The 17845-nt window shown below is 48.5% G+C and overlaps 1 protein-coding gene across 1 annotated transcript in view; it reads left to right on the top strand.

The window, feature by feature from the left end:
* Positions 1 to 17845, top strand: part of DNAH9 (dynein axonemal heavy chain 9) — a 170770-nt gene that overhangs the window by 60233 nt on the left and 92692 nt on the right. The window contains exons 39-46 of the mRNA XM_034067817.1: positions 1051 to 1216; positions 2009 to 2111; positions 3608 to 3847; positions 9272 to 9433; positions 9799 to 9995; positions 11599 to 11761; positions 13528 to 13651; positions 15266 to 15408. Of these exons, the coding sequence (XP_033923708.1) occupies positions 1051 to 1216; positions 2009 to 2111; positions 3608 to 3847; positions 9272 to 9433; positions 9799 to 9995; positions 11599 to 11761; positions 13528 to 13651; positions 15266 to 15408 (1298 nt within the window). The remainder of the gene's footprint in view (positions 1 to 1050; positions 1217 to 2008; positions 2112 to 3607; positions 3848 to 9271; positions 9434 to 9798; positions 9996 to 11598; positions 11762 to 13527; positions 13652 to 15265; positions 15409 to 17845) is intronic.

The following is a 17845-nucleotide window of genomic DNA, read 5'->3' as shown; positions in this document are numbered from 1 at the left end:
AAGCCCATCCTGGGCTCTAGGCAGAGGAGAGCTCTTCTGTTTGCTTTTCCTCTTACTGAGTCAGTAAAGGTTGCTGGAGCTGCATTCAAAGGGATCCATAAGCATGAAAGCCCCATGTGCAGCAGTGGGGGTGGTTTTTATCGAATAACAGCCCAGCTTTGTAAATGTTCCCCAAGTTTTATAATTCAGAGCAACACAGAACCTCAGCCTTGTGCTGAAGGGAATGAAAACCTTCCAAAGCTTTGAAATGAGGGACTTTTCTCTCCATGCTTTCCCTTGCTCAGACACAACCCTGCTTAAAACTAGGTGGTCATTTGATAACTCCTGTTGGAACTGAGCCTTGTCACCTTATCTGGAGGTTTGGGTGATGCTGGGGATGGCAGCAGGGAACTTGTGGGTATTTGGTACATTTATATCAATAATATTATTTGGCTTGTTCTGAAGATGTGCAGGAATTTACCCCCAAATCACCTATTGCTTTTGTTTAACAGAGGCAAATAATGCCCAGAGCTCTCCCTGCTCCTCCCCAGTGCCCAGCCTCTGCTGCCTGTGTCACTGGGGCCAGGCAGCAAAGGATGTTCACTGCTCTGCTGTACAGCTCAGAATAATACCAGCAAGCAAGATTTAGTTTAAAAAACTTATCCAGAAGGGATTCAAAAGGCTTTATCTTGCCTGAAAAGCTTTTGTTTGCTGTGAAGTAGATGTGGTTTGGAGCTGTATTGTGTTTGGTTTGCTGTATTGTATTTGGGCTGCTCGTGTTTGGTTTGAAAGGAGGAATTGAGAGCGCTCTGATTTGGGTTGAGTCAGACTGGAAAAGCTGCCCAAGGGTCATGCAGCATGCAGCCCTCCATGCAGGGCTCTCAGCTGCTCTATGGCTGCACTTTGGTGACAGCCACCATCCTGAGCTGGTGCTGAGATCATCTCCTCACAGAGCAATACCCAGCCCAGTTGCCAGCTGGGGGGCTGCGAGGTGAGGCCTGCCTGTCCTGTGCATGGCTCAGGAGGCAGAACACAGCCAAGTGCTGAGCTTTGCTCCTCTGCTCCACACAGGGGTGCTTGAGAAGCCTCTGGATAAAAAGGCTGGAAGGAATTACGGCCCTCCAGGCACCAAGAAGCTCGTGTACTTCATCGATGATCTGAACATGCCTGAGGTGGATGCTTATGGGACTGTGCAGCCCCATACACTGATCAGGCAGCACCTGGACTACAGCCACTGGTAGGAAGTTGCTTGGGCTTGGTCATTCAAGAGCTTTTTGTTCATCATCTGTTGGGGATGGGGTTTGAGAGGAAGTCGCATCCTGGCTCCCTTTCCCACCCCGTGTTTGCCATTGCATCCTCCTGGGCTGGAGCTTTCTGGAGGCTCTGGGTGAGCACTGTGCACCCTTAGGCTTTCCCCTGTCCCCAGCAAACAAGCCTGGCTGAGAGGAGCTTTGCTCTGCTCTTGCTGTGGCTTGTGCCTGTGGTCCCACTGTGCAGCCTGCAAAGGGAGCACGATGCTTGGCTTCTGTGTGCTGTGATGCTGGGAGCAGAGGAAGGCCATGGACTTGGCCTCAGCTGGATGAACCCTGCTGTGAGCACCCAATACTGTTTCCAGTCAGGCAGCAGCAACAGCATTTTCTAGGTAGAGGTAATCTGAAGGGATACCAGCGACAATGTTTTGGAAGGGGGTCAGTGCATTTTACACCATAGCTGGCAGCACTGTGTGGAATGGGAATATTTGCAGCTATCCCCATAAGGAATACAGGGCAGTTTCCAGTCTCAGCCGCGTGCATACCTGAGCTTGGCCAAGCACTTCCCAAGTGTGGACACAGTGGAGTAGAGGCAGTGGATGTTGGGGAAGCCAGGCCATGGACAGACATGCAGGCAAGCCTGTGCCCTGCCTTGGGGAGAAGCACAACTTGACCCCCCTGAAGACAAGTGGATGTTGGCCCCTCTTTGCCCCATGGAGAGGCAGTGGCTGTTGCTCACAGTTTGGGCTCACTGAGCTGCTGTTTCCTTCTGCCCAAAGGTACGACAGGACCAAGCTGTCGCTGAAGGAGATCAGGAACGTGCAGTACGTGTCATGCATGAACCCTACCGTGGGGAGCTTCACCATCAACCCTCGGCTGCAGGTGCGTGTCCTAGGGCTTATTTTGGGTGGGTTATTTAAGCATGAGACTGGAGGAAACTCAGCACATCACAGAATGGTTTGTGTTGGAAAGGACCTTAAGGTCATCCAGTTTGAACCCCCTGCCATGGGCAGGAATAGCCTCACTTTAGACCATGTTGCCCAAGGCTCTGTCCAGCCTGGTATCCTGTATATCCTGCTGTCATTTGATCAGCAGAAGCGGCATGAATCTCTGCAGTGACTGTAATTCCTAATGGTGAAGCAGCAGACCTTTTCCCTACTTTGTTTTTCCTCACATTCTGCTGCTCAGTTGGTGGAAGAAGCCACAAGTCAGCTTAACACCTACTTTCAGGACAGTCTCTGGTTCATACAGACCTTCATTTAGCTAACATTTACCCCTGGAAGATTGGGCATTAAAGCCTTTCGATTTTTGTCATTTCCTGATGGAGCTGGCAGTATATTTTTATTAAAAAGAGGTGGTGGTGGTGAAACTCAAACAAAGAAAACCCCCCAAAACCAGGGCAAATGCTGATGGTAACAGAAGTACAGATTTGCTAAGAGATCTTAAACCTCAGGGCTTGATTCTGGGGAGCTGTGAGCCTCAACCTGGTTCATTAGAGCTGGTTTATTGTGTTACTTACCCTTCCTCCAGCCATGAGACAGAGCCTGGTTAGATGTAACCTGGCTGTGCCCTGTGCCTGCAGATCAAAGCCACTGAGCAGGACCTGTTGGCACCTGGGGGGGACAATCAACAGCAGAGGGGCAGTGCCCCTCCCAGCAGCATGGCAGATGTTTGTTGTGCTGTAGGATGAGGCTTGGCACTAGGCAGTAGTGGAGAACACCCTGAGACATGGGTGTCCATAGAAGAGCAGCTGTATCTCAGTGGGGCTGCAGGGACAGATCCTGCGCATGGTGCTGTGATAGTTGGGGAGCCTGGATCCTGATCCTCATGGACAAACCTCCTCACCAGATTGAGCCCAAGGCCTGGCTCCTCTTTAGCAAGCTGTGGTGTTAAAATGAAGCATCCTCTGGCTCTATGTGGGAATCTTCTCTGTCTGCAGGTTTCAAATCAATAAAAGGGTCTTCTGGGAGGTGGCACCTTCCAGGGGCTGTTTGTAACAGAGACAATGAGTAATTCTCATCAGAGGTCAGTAGGACCTGCAGAGCTCTTCAGTGGGCTGTGAAATGCTGTTGAAAATCCCTTGGGGGTTTTGTGCTTTTGAATCCCTGCATCATTCCTAAGCAGAACAATGTCCCTTGCCAACTGTCCTCTGCTGGACAATTGGAACAGGGAAATAGGTGTACTGCAAGTTATAGAACCATAGAGCATCCCAGGTTTGGAAGTGACCTCAAAAAATCACCTGGTCCAACCTTGCATGGGGAAGGGATCCCAGGTGACATCATCTAGCGCTGTGTCCAAGCACATCAAGCCCCCAAGGGTGTTATTCTTGAGAGGTGCTTGTCCACCCTGCTGACCTTCCCATGCCTTCTCTTCCTCAGCGTCACTTCTGCGTCTTCGCGCTCTCCCTCCCTGGCCAGGAGGCCTTGTCCAGGATCTACAGCACCATTTTGATGCAGCACCTGACGAGTGGCGGCTTCCCAGGGGCTGTGCAGAAGTCAGCTCAGCAGCTGCTTACCCTCGCTCTGCGACTGCATCAGAAAGTAGCTGCCACTTTCCTGCCAACAGCCATCAAGTTCCACTATGTTTTCAACCTGAGAGACTTCTCCAATATCTTCCAAGTAAGTGCAGCTGCTGTCCCATGACACTTGGAGCTTGTCCCAGTGCTGTGGAAGCCTGTGGGCCTATGTTCCTCTGGCCCAGCTAGCCTGGGTGAGCAAGCACAGTGACATAGCATGTGTGTCCCCTTTGTAAAGGGGGTGACCTTGGGCCATTCACTTGCATTCTTCATTAGGGACTGTAGTGATAGGACATGGGGTGATGGGTTCAAACTTAAACAGGGGAAGTTCAGGTTCTTTACTGTGAGGGTGCTGAGGCACTGGAATGGGTTGCCCAGGGAAGCTGTGAATGCTCCATTTCTGGCAGTGTTCAAGGCCAGGTTGGATGGAGCCTTGGGTGCCATGGTTTAGTGTGAGGTGTCCTGCCCATAGCAGGAGGTTGGAACTGGATGACCTTAAGGTCCTTTCCAAACCAGACCATTCTATGATTCCCTAATTCCCGATTGGCTTTGGACAGATTCCAGAGCATTAGTTTTGAGGAGCATCAGTTAGAAGCTTATTGACTTTCTAGTCGCCTATGGTCAACGGGGAGGAATGACAATGACTGTTTCCAGAAAGAGGTGCAGGTTTGGGGTGGGTTGAAATGATCTCTGCCTGTAGGAGCTTTGGCCTCCTGACTTGGTGAGGTGGCTGTTGGTGGGGGTGGTGAAGCTGGGCTTGTCTTTGCAAGCCTTAGTTCCACCTTTGGGAATGTGGAGATGAATGGTGTGCTCCACCACAGGGAAATCATTTGATTGCATTGAAGGAGGTGGTGGATAATTTGTGGGCTGCTGGCCCTGAAGATAGGAAAGCAGTAAGTAGTTCAACTGCTCTGCCTAGAGCCAGGACAGCTTGTTGGTCTCCACTGGCACATCCTCTTAGTTTCTTGATGGTCAGGTACCCCACATGTGCATGAAGGATGCCATTTAAGGAGTTAATAAAGAAATCCAAACCAGCTTTGGTTTAACTGCTGGAACTGCATCACCACTGGAGCCAGTTCCGCATCAAGGGGAAGTAACTCAGCTTTAGCAGAGATTCAACAGTGGAGATGATTCTTTTTCCCCTGAAGTCTCAGGTTTGAAGCCCAAGGCGTTACTGCTCAAAGAACACTTCAGAGTTTAAGGCTGATTGAGAAAGCTGGAGAAAGATCTTAGCAGCCAGATTGAGAGGTTTGAAGCACCAGAACCTGTTGTAAAACCCCAGGTTGTCATTTGTTGCTGTCCTGATCAATGTCTGTTTTACAAAGTAGGTGCTGGAAGTTCGGTGTGTTGTGGTCTGCTCCATCAGACAAAAGCTGTAATAATAACAGGCAATTGGAAATCCAAGACCAGGCTGCTGCAGAAGTTAATAACTTCATTGTGTCAAGGAGGAATCAGACCTGTCATTTGTGCTCAGCTAAACATGAGCAGCCTTTGCCGGTAGATGTGGGTCATGTTAAATCCTGGCTTTAGTTCATCTGTGCTTTGAAAGGCAGAGATTGAGAAAAGCAGCATTTCAACGGGAAGCTTTAAGTTTAGCTGTGCTCTGCTTGGAAGGTGCTGAGGGTGTGGGATATTAGGAAATGTCTTGCTGGCTCCTGGGTCTCACCGTGTTTATTGAAGTCACAGTTCAGCTTTTCTTGAAATCCTTCCATATCTTGCGTTATTCAGTCTTGGTCATTTCCTTACCTTAAATATTCCTGGGGGTTTTGGGGTCTGGATTTCCCGTTTCACTCTGCTGGAACACAGTTGAGGGCTCCAGTGGTGTACAGAGGCATGGGTGCCTTCCTCTTGTATCTGCCTGCTCCGTTTTGGTGTCTTGTCCCAACTGCTTGAGCTGTGTTGCTTTGGAGGCTCCCTTGGCTGCGGAGTTGGTGTCTCCTGAGATGAACCATGTAGTTGTGTTGACTTGATACAACTGTGAGAAATTCCATGTATTCTTGCACAACAGTGATCTCCATCCACCATCCTCACCTGGGTTTTGTCTCTGGACATCACCTTCAGTACAATGCTGAAGTCCACAAAATGCTTCAGCATTGTCCTCAGTGGTGCCACCTCTTCTTTGGCATCAGCTGGCCAAGGGCCACAGGATGGAGCTTCAGTTCAGGACATAAACTGGTCTCTCCTGTGTGGCAGCAGAGCAATATGTCACTGAACCACTGTGGGGGAATGGCTCCCCAAAGGGCAACACAAGGCTCCAGGGAAGTAGGGACTGGCAGAAGGGCTGTGGGTGAAGAAGGGGGGACCCAAGGGAAGAAGAAAGCCAGCAGTGGGCATTGTTTCTGTGATGAACACACAAACACATTCAGGTCACTGCTGGTCTGGAAACCCAGCTGGGTCTGGATTGAGGGATGCTTCTTCCTGCTAACAAGGAGCCTCAGAATCTGTGATCATCTTAAGCTCCTGAGCTCAAGGGCTGGTTTTGAACCATTACAGAAAGCTCAGCAGGAACTGGTTGTAATAAACCAGCTCACATTTGTTGTCACATCCCACAGGAAATGTTTAGGTGCGGAGAAGCTGGAAACCACAGTCCAGGAGGGTGGGCAAGAAGGGGCTGGAGTAGGATTAGGCAAGATCTGCAGGAATGGCAGCCCGGTGCCTTGTCCTTGCACTGTATCGCTTGTTATTACTGATGTTGCTGGGGTGAGGTCACCCATCAGTCCTAAGAACACCTTGGGCTCATCAGAAGGTGTTACCCATTACTTTCTCTCTGGAACAGGTCCCATTTGCAGTTGTCCAGCACAACTTTACCTTACACTTCTATGGCATCTTTTCATACCTCTGAGTCCCACCACGCACTGCAGAGTTAAATCAATTGCTACGCTCCAGGCAATTTCCCCTTGATTAAAGAAGACAGTTCTGTGCAGTGACAGAGATGGGGATTATGCTTTTAGAAACACATCCCCCGCTGGCTCACACTAGAGAAAGCCCTGGTGCTGTCTTTCTTTCCATCTGAAAGGGTTACCATAGTATTATGCTCTAAATTATATCTGTCATCTCTGTAAAATAATAATCACAGGCTCAGCAGGGCTATATTTTGCTTTTTATTCCTATTTCTAACAAGATTTTCAAGCAGCATGTCACATTAAGATCTGTGGCAGCTGAGGAAGAACAGCCTCTGTCTCTTCCTGACTGTAAGATGATAGCAGTGGCCCCAGTGTGCCTGGCCCCAGCTGAGTTTTGGCTCCGTGCAGGCTTTGGTGGCTGGCAGACTTCACACTCCTGTGCATGGAGAGGGGGGTTTCATATCTACCTGTGACTGAACTCACTAAGGACCTCTGCAAGATTCAGGCTGGCGAGGGTTCTTTAAACAGGGTTCTGGGTGCATGGCTGTTGATTGTAATGCTAGGGTTTATTATATATATTTCCATACTATTTTATGTCATGGTATTTTCATGTCACCACTGTCCTCAAAGTGCTGAAGATGCTCCAGGAGCCCCAAGGGTAACATCAGATGACTTTTGAAGATCCCTTCCAAGCCAAACCATTCTATGATTCTATGCTCAGGAAGGAGGAGCGCAGGGTGCCCAGTCCAACAGCATGGGACAGCTGGAAAGGGGCACTGCACACATGGTATTTGCACTGCAAAGAAAGGGAAAAAAGTGATTTCTTACCTTTTAATGCATTGGAGACTTTCTGTCCTGTCACCTGAAGGCCCCGGGTGGGAGCAGGGTAAGGCCCCTCGTGTTCACTCCCAGGCTGGTGGCAGAGGAAGCTTCATGTACCAGGTTGCTCCCAGCAGCACTAGCAGGAAGCAAGCCCGCTGCAGGGTGCCTTGTGGCACCTAAGCAAGCCTGATGTCTGGAACTCGCTCTCTGATGCTTCAGTCCTTGATGACAGGACCTGTGGTACAGTTCAACAGGCTTTGCCACAATGGTTTCAGTGTCCCCCGTGATTTTTATGTATTTATTTATTCATTTTAAACACTTTAAACTTCCCTTTATGCATTGGTTTTGTTGTGTTCTAGGTAGAGGTATGCAAAGTCTGATTTTCCATGATAGTCCTGCATGTGCAGAGGCTCCTTTCTGAGGGCCACAGAGATGCTTGTGAGGGCTGGAGCAGCTCTGCTCTGGAGGCAGGCTGAGAGAGCTGGGGTGGGTCAGCCTGGAGAAGAGAAGGCTCCTGAAGGGAAGACCTTAGAGCAGCTCCAGTGAGGAAACTGGAGGGGGGCATCCTCTGGACCCTCTACAGCAGCTCCTTGTCTGTCTTGTGCTGAGGAGCCCAGAACTGAACGCAGTAAAATGTGAAATAGAATTTGGCCGTGATATTTGACATCATTTTCTAGGGAAGCCTGTGGCTTCCTAACCAGCTTCTGGCCTTTAAAGCAAGGAGGAGAAGCTGAAAGATGTGGCTGAAATATAGCCATGTATTTCATCCATCACTCGTGCATCCCAGCTGCAGACACTGTGGCAACTGCTGGAAGCTCAAGGTGTCAGGCAGAGTATCCCCATTGCTTTTTGGAGCTGCTGCTGGTTCTGCTCATGGAAGAGCCTGGCAGCTCTGCTGAGAGGTGTGAAGAAAGCTGGATTTGCAATGAGGCAAAAGGGGAGATGTTCAGGTGTTAAGTGATTACGGAGGTGTGAAGTGTGGGTTTTCCTCTCTCTGAGGAAGCCTTACAGGTGCTTACTTGAAGAACACAACCACTTGTGTGGCTTTGGGTGTCTTTAGAGTGACTGAGCGCCACTTATTTTAACATCCGTTGAGGGCCTGATGGGTTTCACCTCTCTCTTCGAGCTGACACCTCTTCTCACTCAGTTTTCATTCCTGGAATAAATAAAAGAGCAATTTGTCAGCTGTAATGACAAATGTGAAACCCAAACGATCCAAAATGGTCCAGGAGCTGGGAGGCACTGCTTGCCATGGCTTTTAATACAGGGTGTATTTTATGTAGGAATGATGAGATGTTAGGAATAAAAGCTGTCTATTTAATTCATGCCATCAAAAACCCCATGTGCTGCTGTTTAATAGGTTTAGTTATAGGCGACACCTTTTTGGGATATAATTCTTTAATGCATTTAAATAGAGCTCATGGTAAACACACTGGGATAAGCAGACAGCAACAAATATTTCCTGCAGGCATGATGCACCTAATTAAAATGAATGGATTTAAAATAAAAAAGAACTACATAAAAAGCATCACCACTGCTGTTACCAGACTATCTTCCTTCTTGACAAGGCACCCATAGCATGGTGTTGGGATGCAAAAAGCCACACATCGGGGCTCTGCATGCTCTTTGCTGCTGAGATCAGGACCACCAGCCCAGCCAGGCTGCTCTGGGGATGCTGTCTGGGGTCTCAAAATGACTATAATGAATAGAAACTGCTTTGGGACATTGGGGATAGCAAAGGGTGTGTTCTCCAGGGGCTTATTCAGAAGCTCTCTTGCAAGTTGCTATAACAATTCGGCCTGTCTAGTGTGATAACCTGGATGCTGGGGGTGAGGTTTACTGAGTGTCTTTGCTCTCCACAGGGCCTTCTGTTCTCTACCCCTGAATGTCTGAAGCAACCCCAGGACCTGGTGAAACTCTACCTGCATGAGTCAAACCGGGTGTACCGGGATAAGATGGTTGAAGAAAGGGATTATGGTACCTTTGATAAAATCCAGCTGGAGATGGTGAAGAAATTCTACGATGTAAGTGTTGAGGTGCTTACAGAAAAAAAACTTACTTGGGAAAGCCAAGTGTGACCCAAGGTCTGCCCATCATCCCTTTGTTCAGAGGGCAATGTTCTTATAGGAGCCCAGGAGCAAAATCTCTGGCATCTGTGGCCTGGGCTGCAGTGTTGTCATATGAGTAAAGAATGCGCTCCATAAGGGCACTGGGGAGAGGAGATTTGGGCTCTGTGAATGAATTCAGTTCCTTTATTCAAGTGCTTTGAGTCTCGTGTGGCAAAAGCAGAAGGGTTGACTCCCTCATCTTGATAGGAGTAAAGTGAAATGTGGGCACAAATCCCTAGTGCTTTCCCTGTTTCCAAAGTATATATATTATTTCTTTACAGGAAATTGAGGAAACTTTAGAGCAGACCAAGCGAATGAATGTTTATTGCCATTTTGCTAAAGGGATCAGTGAACCCTGCTATAGGCCAGTTTCAACCTGGGAGGAGTTGAACCAGATCCTTGTGGAAGCCTTGGACAACTACAATGAAGTCAATCCTGCCATGAACTTGGTACTTTTTGAGGATGCCATGTGCCATGTGTAAGGGGATTTTCTGGCTTTGTAATCTTATCTCAGCATTTATCTGTGTAGATTGCTTCCATGGAGTTTCCTGGAGGATGTAGGTAACAGTAATAGGTCAGCCTCATGAGACCCCCCTGCAGTCCTGATCCAGCTCTGGGGCAGCAGCATAAGAGGGACCTGGAGCTGTTGGAGCAAGTCCAGAGGAGGCCATGGAGATGCTGCGAGGGCTGGAGCAGCTCTGCTCTGGAGCCAGGCTGAGAGAGCTGGGCTGGGGCAGCCTGGACAAGAGAAGGCTCCTGAAGGGGAGACCTGAGAGCAGCTCCAGTGCCTATGGGGGCTGCAGGAAAGCTGGAGAGGAGCTTGGGACAAGGGCCTGGAGGGACAGGCCAAGGGGAATGGCTTGAACCTGCCAGAGCAGGGGAGACTGAGCTGAGCTCTTAGGCAGAAGCTGTTCCCTGTGAGGGTGCTGAGGCACTGGCACAGGGTGCCCAGAGAAGCTGTGGCTGCCCCATCCCTGGCAGTGTTCAAGGCCAGGTTGGACACAGGGGCTTGGAGCAAGCTGCTCCAGTGGAAGGTGTCCCTGCCCATGGCAGGGGTTGGAGCTCTGTGAGCTTTAAGGTCCCTTCCAACCCAAACCGTGCCATGATTCACAAAGCACACAGCCCTGGGAGCACACCACAGACATAGGCCATGCTGTCATCTTTGGGAAGAGCTAGCTGCGTGAACTGAAAGCAGGAATTCTAAAGCTTTCCACACAAACCGGAATGCTTTTCTGGGTATAATTTCCCTGCCAGTGGGAGTCTGCACATAGGTCAGGAAACACTTGGGCTGTAATAAAGCAGTACAATATTTCTCACAGTCTGATGTGAAAAATTAATTAGATTAGGCTAGAAAAATACTCGGTTAAGTGAGCTCGATAAAGGCAGCACTGTGAAGGATGGTGCTGGCATGTCAGGCAGAGCACAGGGAGGTTTTCACGGGTAGGATCCTCCAACCTCCCCTTACCTGGGGTTGTAACATGTGGGGATGTCAGTGTTTTCTTAAGGTGAATAAACTGGAGGCAGACAGAGCTTACCATGGGAACAGCCCTGGAAAACAATAGCAAGTTCATCTGAAGAATGAGAATGTTGATTTGGATAAATAAAAAACATGGACTGTGTTTTCCAGACAGGTTTTCTGCCCTTTTAGACATATATGAACACGCTTTAATGCACAGCAGAACATGAAACAGAACATGAACCCCAAATACTTGGTGAAGAGAAACGTTTCCTGGGGAGGTGCACTAGAGCTTTGAGGTTTCTCCCCAGTTTTTGCCTGTGTTTTTCCCTGCAAAGAGGTCCAGGCCTCCACCTTAAAATAACTCTGTCCAGCCGGACTTGGCAAGTGAACAAAAATAATTGAACAGAGTCTGAATTGCCACCAGACTGGTTTTCATCAGCTCTGTCCTTTGCACAGGTCTCAGCAGAGATGGGGATTGATTGCTGCCACGTCGCTCAGATTGACATTTTTCATCCCATTCAGAATACAATTTCTCAGTGAATAAAATATGTATTGAAAAGCAGTGGGCAGAGCAAAAGGAAAATGCTGTGATTAATGAGAGGTTTTGGATGCTTCAATTTAGCTGCCGCATCAACCGTATCCTGGAGTCCCCCAGAGGAAACGCTCTGCTGGTCGGGGTAGGTGGAAGTGGCAAGCAGAGCCTGACCAGGCTGGCAGCCTTCATTAGCTCCCTGGAGGTTTTCCAGATCACCCTGAGGAAAGGCTATGGCATCCCGGAGCTGAAGGTAAGTGACTTTTAAGGCTGAGGTGATGGGGAATGAAATCCAAAGCAGAACTGGCCCTGAAAACTTCGCCCTGTTGCATATTGTAACGACACTGATGCTAAAAAGCTCCAAGCATGATATGGGACTGTGGAGAGGAGCAGTGGCTCTCAAAATACCTTGCCGAAGTATGTCTGCCCAGAGCAGACAGACCCATTATCCCCTGCCAGTCCTGTGAGCTGGCCAGGCCTGAGGCCATCCCATCCCAAGGCTTCATGTTAGTACTGGGCTGTGCTAAGGAACCCTCATTATTCCCTAGAAAAGCCTTGGTTTCTAGGTTTAATAGAATTTAAACCAAGATGTGGTAATGAGCTCATCCATGAGATACCTGTTGTGGAGTAATATCAAGGTGGAGAAGGAGCAGTAGAGAGTAGGAGGAGAGTTTCCCAATCATATCCAGTTCTTCCTCTGGTGTTTTGTGTCAGAGAGGGGCTGAGTGGTGTGTGAGTCACTCCAAAAACGTGTGCCTCTGCCTGGGAGTTGGAAGTTAGCATTTGAAAATCTCACTGGTATGGTTTAAAAATTGTAGCTGCTGGCAAAATGGTTCTCATTTCAAGTGTAATAACCACACTCAGGAACTTCACCCCATTCTGCCTGGGAGATGTGATGGCCAATGAACCTTGGGCTCCTTCCCCAGCAGTGGCACGACCTGATGACCTGTGTGACCACCATGTCACACAAGCCCGTGCCCCCATCCATTGCCTGTTTGCAACTCTCCTTTTGTGTTTTTAAGCCCCACTTGTGGGATTTTCTAGCTCCTACCTGCCTGTTTCTTGAGGAAGCCCATGCTCCCAACCAGGAACATAGCTCAAGAATAGATAATAAATTAATACACTTGTTTGCAAAGCATCTCTGCTTCTCTGTCTGTGGAGGTGGAAGATAATTCACTGTTCACTCAGTGAGGAAAGTAACAAATGATTCTTTAACAGAAGCTTTGCATGTGCTGCATTTAAAAGAGTTGCTGAAACAATGGCCAGTGTGTTCCTTCAGGGGCCCTTGCACGTCTTGGATCCTGCTTGGAGGGACAGGAGTTCGAGTGGGATGATGGTGGTTTTCCCATATTATAAACAACTTGTATTTTAAAGAGATGGTGTCCTTCATTAGGAAGACACTGTCCCCTTTGAAATGGAACAGCTTTTCCATTCAAGCAGGTCTCTGCCAGCATCACTGGTCACCAAAGGGTGAGTCCATGCTTGGACTCTGGAAGAGAATACCCAACTGAAGAAATGAAGGGGATATCAAGGACCAACATTTCCAGTTGCTGCAGTCTCTCCCAGTCCCTGTGGTGCTTTAACCTCCCCCTCTGTGTATGAGATCTACTGCACCCATAGCCTGGGGCAGAGTGAGCCTTTATGAACTCCCCTTGCAGACCCCAGTCTGATATCTTCACTCACATCCATTGACCTCTGAGTGTTCCAGCCACAGGAATTTCCTTTGGTGGTACTGGCCAAGGCTTTCTTCTGATTTTTGTATTACACAGACCTGGTCATAATGTCAGGTCTTCCTTGGTAATGTCTTACAGTGATGATAGCAATAGTCTTCCCTCATATAACCTGAAAGCCTCAGCATTAAGATGGAAAGTGGCCAAAGGGCTGGTTCATGCTAATGAATTGCAGTTGCTTTGTTCTTGGTTAATGGGAAGATCCTAAAATGTCCTGCTTGTAGGTGTGGTACCCAGCCCATGCTCTGCAGAATGTACGTGCAGCCCCTAAATCCTTTTCAACCTCCAGGCAGACCTGGCAAACCAATACCTGAAAGCTGGTGTGAAGAACACAGGCACCGTGTTCCTCATGACTGATGCGCAAGTGGCGGACGAGCAGTTCTTGGTGCTAGTGAATGACTTCTTAGCATCAGGTACGTCTCTTGCTGCTTTCATTTCCCCTCTCCCCCTTTTCAATGTAGTTTTGCTCATGGTAGCATCTGTAGTTGTAGGTTATGCAGAAGGGCAATCTATGAAGTAAGCTAGAATATAGATGGGTTAAGCTCTAGAGTAAAAACAGTGCTAAGGTTTCTTTGGTGAGGATGCGCTCCATCATCTGGTAGACTTTTTTCTTCTGATGTCCTGTAGCCAATTTTTCCATACTTTATGGTATACTCCATATGGTTGCTATGTGTCATGTCTGTTGTGATACTGCAGCTGAGGACGGAGCTAAAGGAATGTATTGACAGATGAGGAGTTTGACCTAAGGATCCCATGCATCCTCGCTCTAGTTACCTAATAAGTTTGTTCCTGGCTAGAATATTTGATTGGAGTACTTGCAGTTGTTGATGCCTTATTTATGAGTTGGGAGTGTGAAGATACCAGCTGGTTCAGGTGACCTCCATGGATGGTGAGGGGTGGAGAGCTGACAGCACAGTGGAGTGATAGCTTGTGAGTAACTCCAGAGTTGACATATGTGGCTATAAATTTGCCATCTGATATCAGCAGCAAGCAAGCTCTGCCTGTGATGGTTTTGTAACCAGGAGTAAGAACAGGGGTTGTTGTGGAGGGTGGTGAGTAGCTCCCATCTCTTGTGTGTGTAGGTGACACAAACACCTCATGACTCGGGGTGAAGCTCTTCAGTGTCCTGCAGCAAGGGGCAGGCAGAGCAGCCTGGCTTTGGGATGTCCAGGTTGTGGTGGCTTTGAAGGGTGTTCTTTTGTAACTGTGCTTGCTATGTGGGGGTCTAGGGACAGGGCAGAGTCCTCATACAAGCTCCAGGAGGAAGAGACCCTGAAGGGACTGTGACTTCCCAGGACATGAGCTCCTGCTGCCCAGCGGGTGCTGTGGATGGCTCTGGCTGCTCTTGGCTATCTGCATGCTTGTTTCACTTCTCATCACCTAAGCAGCTAGAACAAAATACACATTTTAGTCCTTCTAATCAGTGAGCAGATTTCTCATGAGTGCATTACCTAAGTGATTAGTGTTCATACTGGTACTGTCTTGCTCAGTAACAATGGTTTCAATCAGATCAGAAGCCAGAAAGGTAGTGAATAGATGATATATTAAAGCCCCACTATAAAAACCTTGGTTTGGTACATTTTGGCAAGCAGAACTATTACCTTCTAACAGTTTTTCAAAGATCTGAAGATGTTTTCGTGATCTGGGAGTAATTTGACCACTGCTGGACCTGGTGTTGAACAACCGCAGGAACTGGATGTGTAACACATTCATTTCCCAACCTAAAATGATTTCATGATCGTGTATGGCCTGGTTGGTTTTGAATTATAATGGCTTTGTATTCTAATTAGTGCTGTAGGTCTGAAGAAAAGTGGACTTTGTGTTCTTTGACTTTGTTCTACATCTTTTTACCTTGTGCCTTCATAAGGAAGTTTGCTCTCACAAGTGTTTCTTCATCAGCAGTATGACCTGTGCCACCTTGCTGATACTGGAGCCCATGGGCACCTCATGCACTGAGCTGCTTCCCTGTGCTCTGAGACCACAGCAAAACCCAGAGCAGAAAACCAACATGGATCTTCTTTTCCTAGGTGAAATACCGGATCTCTTTCCTGATGATGAAGTTGAAAACATCATCAGCAGTGTGAGGAATGAAGTCAAAGACCGGGGGCTGGTGGACTCCAAGGAGACTTGCTGGAAGTTCTTCATAGAGCGCGTACGACGACAGTTGAAGGTGAGATGTTTGGAGGGAGTCTGTGTCCTCACCATTGACCCTGCTGCAGGGACACCACATGGGGACACTTTGGGCTGCCTTGTGGGGAGGTCAGACTGCAGCCTGGAAGGCTTTTCTGCCTGGTCATGAACTGAGCTGAGGTTCTTGCCACATGCAATACTAAAGCATAGGAAATGCTGGGTGTTGCCATCACTTCTTGGGCTTTAGAAAGTGATGGGAGTTGAAAAGCTGAGCAGGACCAGCCTTCCCATTTTCAGAGCCATATGCAGAGATTCAGTGGGGGTACATCAGGACTGGGTCTTGCTGCTTGGAAAAACTGCACTGAGGGTCTTCATGTCGTTGATAATTCCTAGCCAGGCACTGAGGGGGACACAGCATGCTTACAGGATCTCTTCCACTCCAGCTCTGTAGAAAGGCTTTGTAAATATGTCCTGAGATCCCAAAACAGTTTCAGGACTTCCCAGGTATGCCCAGCACATGGAGAAAGTACAGTGCAAGAAGGAGTTAGACTCTTCCTAAGGTATTTACCCATCTGCAGGACTGCACAGCACTGTGGTCCCAGAGCAGGGAGGTAGCGACCAGGCAGTGAATGAATACTTGACTTTTGCTCAATGAAAGCATATCCTTTTCCTTACTCACTGCTTGGTTGGCGTTGGTGGGACACGTTCACAGAGGTATAGGGTGTCCTGTTCCCTTTCTGGTGTAGGTGGGTGCACATTTAGGGTGGGGAAGAGCTGGAGAGTTGATTTGTGAGGGAAAATTGGAGGACCATACACAGTATAGAGGCCCAAGGAGATGGTATCCTGTCCTACTCTCTCTCTTTCTCAGCGTGGAGGGGAATTTCTGATGAGCACTGATGCTGTTTTGTAGCTCTTAGAGCACCTTGGTTGTCCTCTGCCTGGTTATATTCCTGTTCACTACTGAAGTACACTGGAAGGGCAGTGTGAATGTGATTTATTTGAGGCTGAGCCCTTTTCCTTGTCTGCCTTTCTCCTGAGCAGTGTGTTAGAGCAGATGGATGGGGTCAGCTGGGAAGTGCTGTTTATTCTCCCCAGCATTGTGTGATGGCATCATGCTCCATTCAGAAAGCTGATCAAGCCCTTCCTGCCCAGGGCATGCTGGACTTTTGAGAGCAGCATGGCCCAGTGGAACATGAGCACCAACACACTGACCTCAGGGTCTTGAGAGAGAGCAGGATAGGTGCGGAAGAGGGCTTCTGTACCCAGAGAGCTTCCTGAAAGAGGAACACAAAGGTGCCCGAGGCTTGTGCTTGAAGGTGTAGAAAGGATTCCAATGTGTCTGTCCCTTGTGTGTGAGCAAGCAGTGGCCATGTCAGAGGAGCAGTAGCTTTGAGTTCAGCTCTCTCTTCTGAAATGAAAACAGAAGCAGTTTTGTTACAGGCTGGCTTTGGCAGCCTCTAAAAACCAGATCTTGGCCCATGGTGGAGGTGGTGACACCTTATGGAGATGTCTGGGCTGACAGCAGCCTGCCCCATGGCACTTGCAAGCCTATGTATGCACTTACCAGCCAGGGCTAACAAGTGGGAGAGGGATGATGCATTGAGTGAGATGCACTGCTTCCCACACTGGCCCTTGTTCAGGTATTGCTGCTCCACTGCACGTTGGCAACTTGTCTGTGTTCTTCTTTGTGCCACATTAGCAGAGCTTGTAAATCCAAACTGGGACCAATGGCCTTGGCAGATTTTGGTCCTTGGGCCTTATTTTGCTGTTAAAGCTGGTGAAGGGGCAGTGAAGAGGAAAGATTCTTTGCCTTCACCTGACTTTACACCCTGATGGGGAATTTCCTTCTGGAAAAAGAAGAGCTCATGCACCCATGAGAGGAGCTGAGCAGGCTGGCTATGAGGGGCATGAGGCTCCCAGCCTGCAGGGCAAGGCAGGAGGGTAAGGGAAGAGCCCTGAAGACTGGGGGAAGGAGAAATGGTGCAGGAGGATGCTGAGCAGGAGAGTAAGAGCCCCTTGACGAGAGATTCCCCACAGACCCACCAACACTGCACCATTATCTTCAACTCAGACTGAAATGAAAGCCTGGAAGGCAAAGGACTTGCTGTGCAAAACTGTATTGAGCAGGGAGAGCACATTCACAATTCGATTTATTCCTGTGCTGCTTTGATTTGAGATTGCTCTATTTAAAAACAAAAACTTCTCATTCTGCTCAAAGCAGGTTTTGAGTTTGAGCCACCTCAATGCTGGCCTTTGGGGAACAAAGCCAGGAGAGTTTAGATCCATTCACTTTAATTTCTGGTTGCACCACTTGAATCTGGATGCCAGTTTCCTGCTGGGTGCAGCTTTGTGTCACTGCTAAAGCAGGGAACTGTGGTTATATTAGACCCCATCTGCAGCCTGGAAAGCATGCGCATAGAGATGCACAGCATTTAATTGGGTTTGTTGAAAAGAATAAAACTGTTTGCTGCTGGATT

The sequence above is a fragment of the Melopsittacus undulatus genome, chromosome 11 (assembly GCF_012275295.1).
Source record: "Melopsittacus undulatus isolate bMelUnd1 chromosome 11, bMelUnd1.mat.Z, whole genome shotgun sequence".
Taxonomy (NCBI): Eukaryota; Metazoa; Chordata; class Aves; order Psittaciformes; family Psittaculidae; genus Melopsittacus; species Melopsittacus undulatus.
This window is presented reverse-complemented; position numbering and strand designations above follow the sequence as displayed.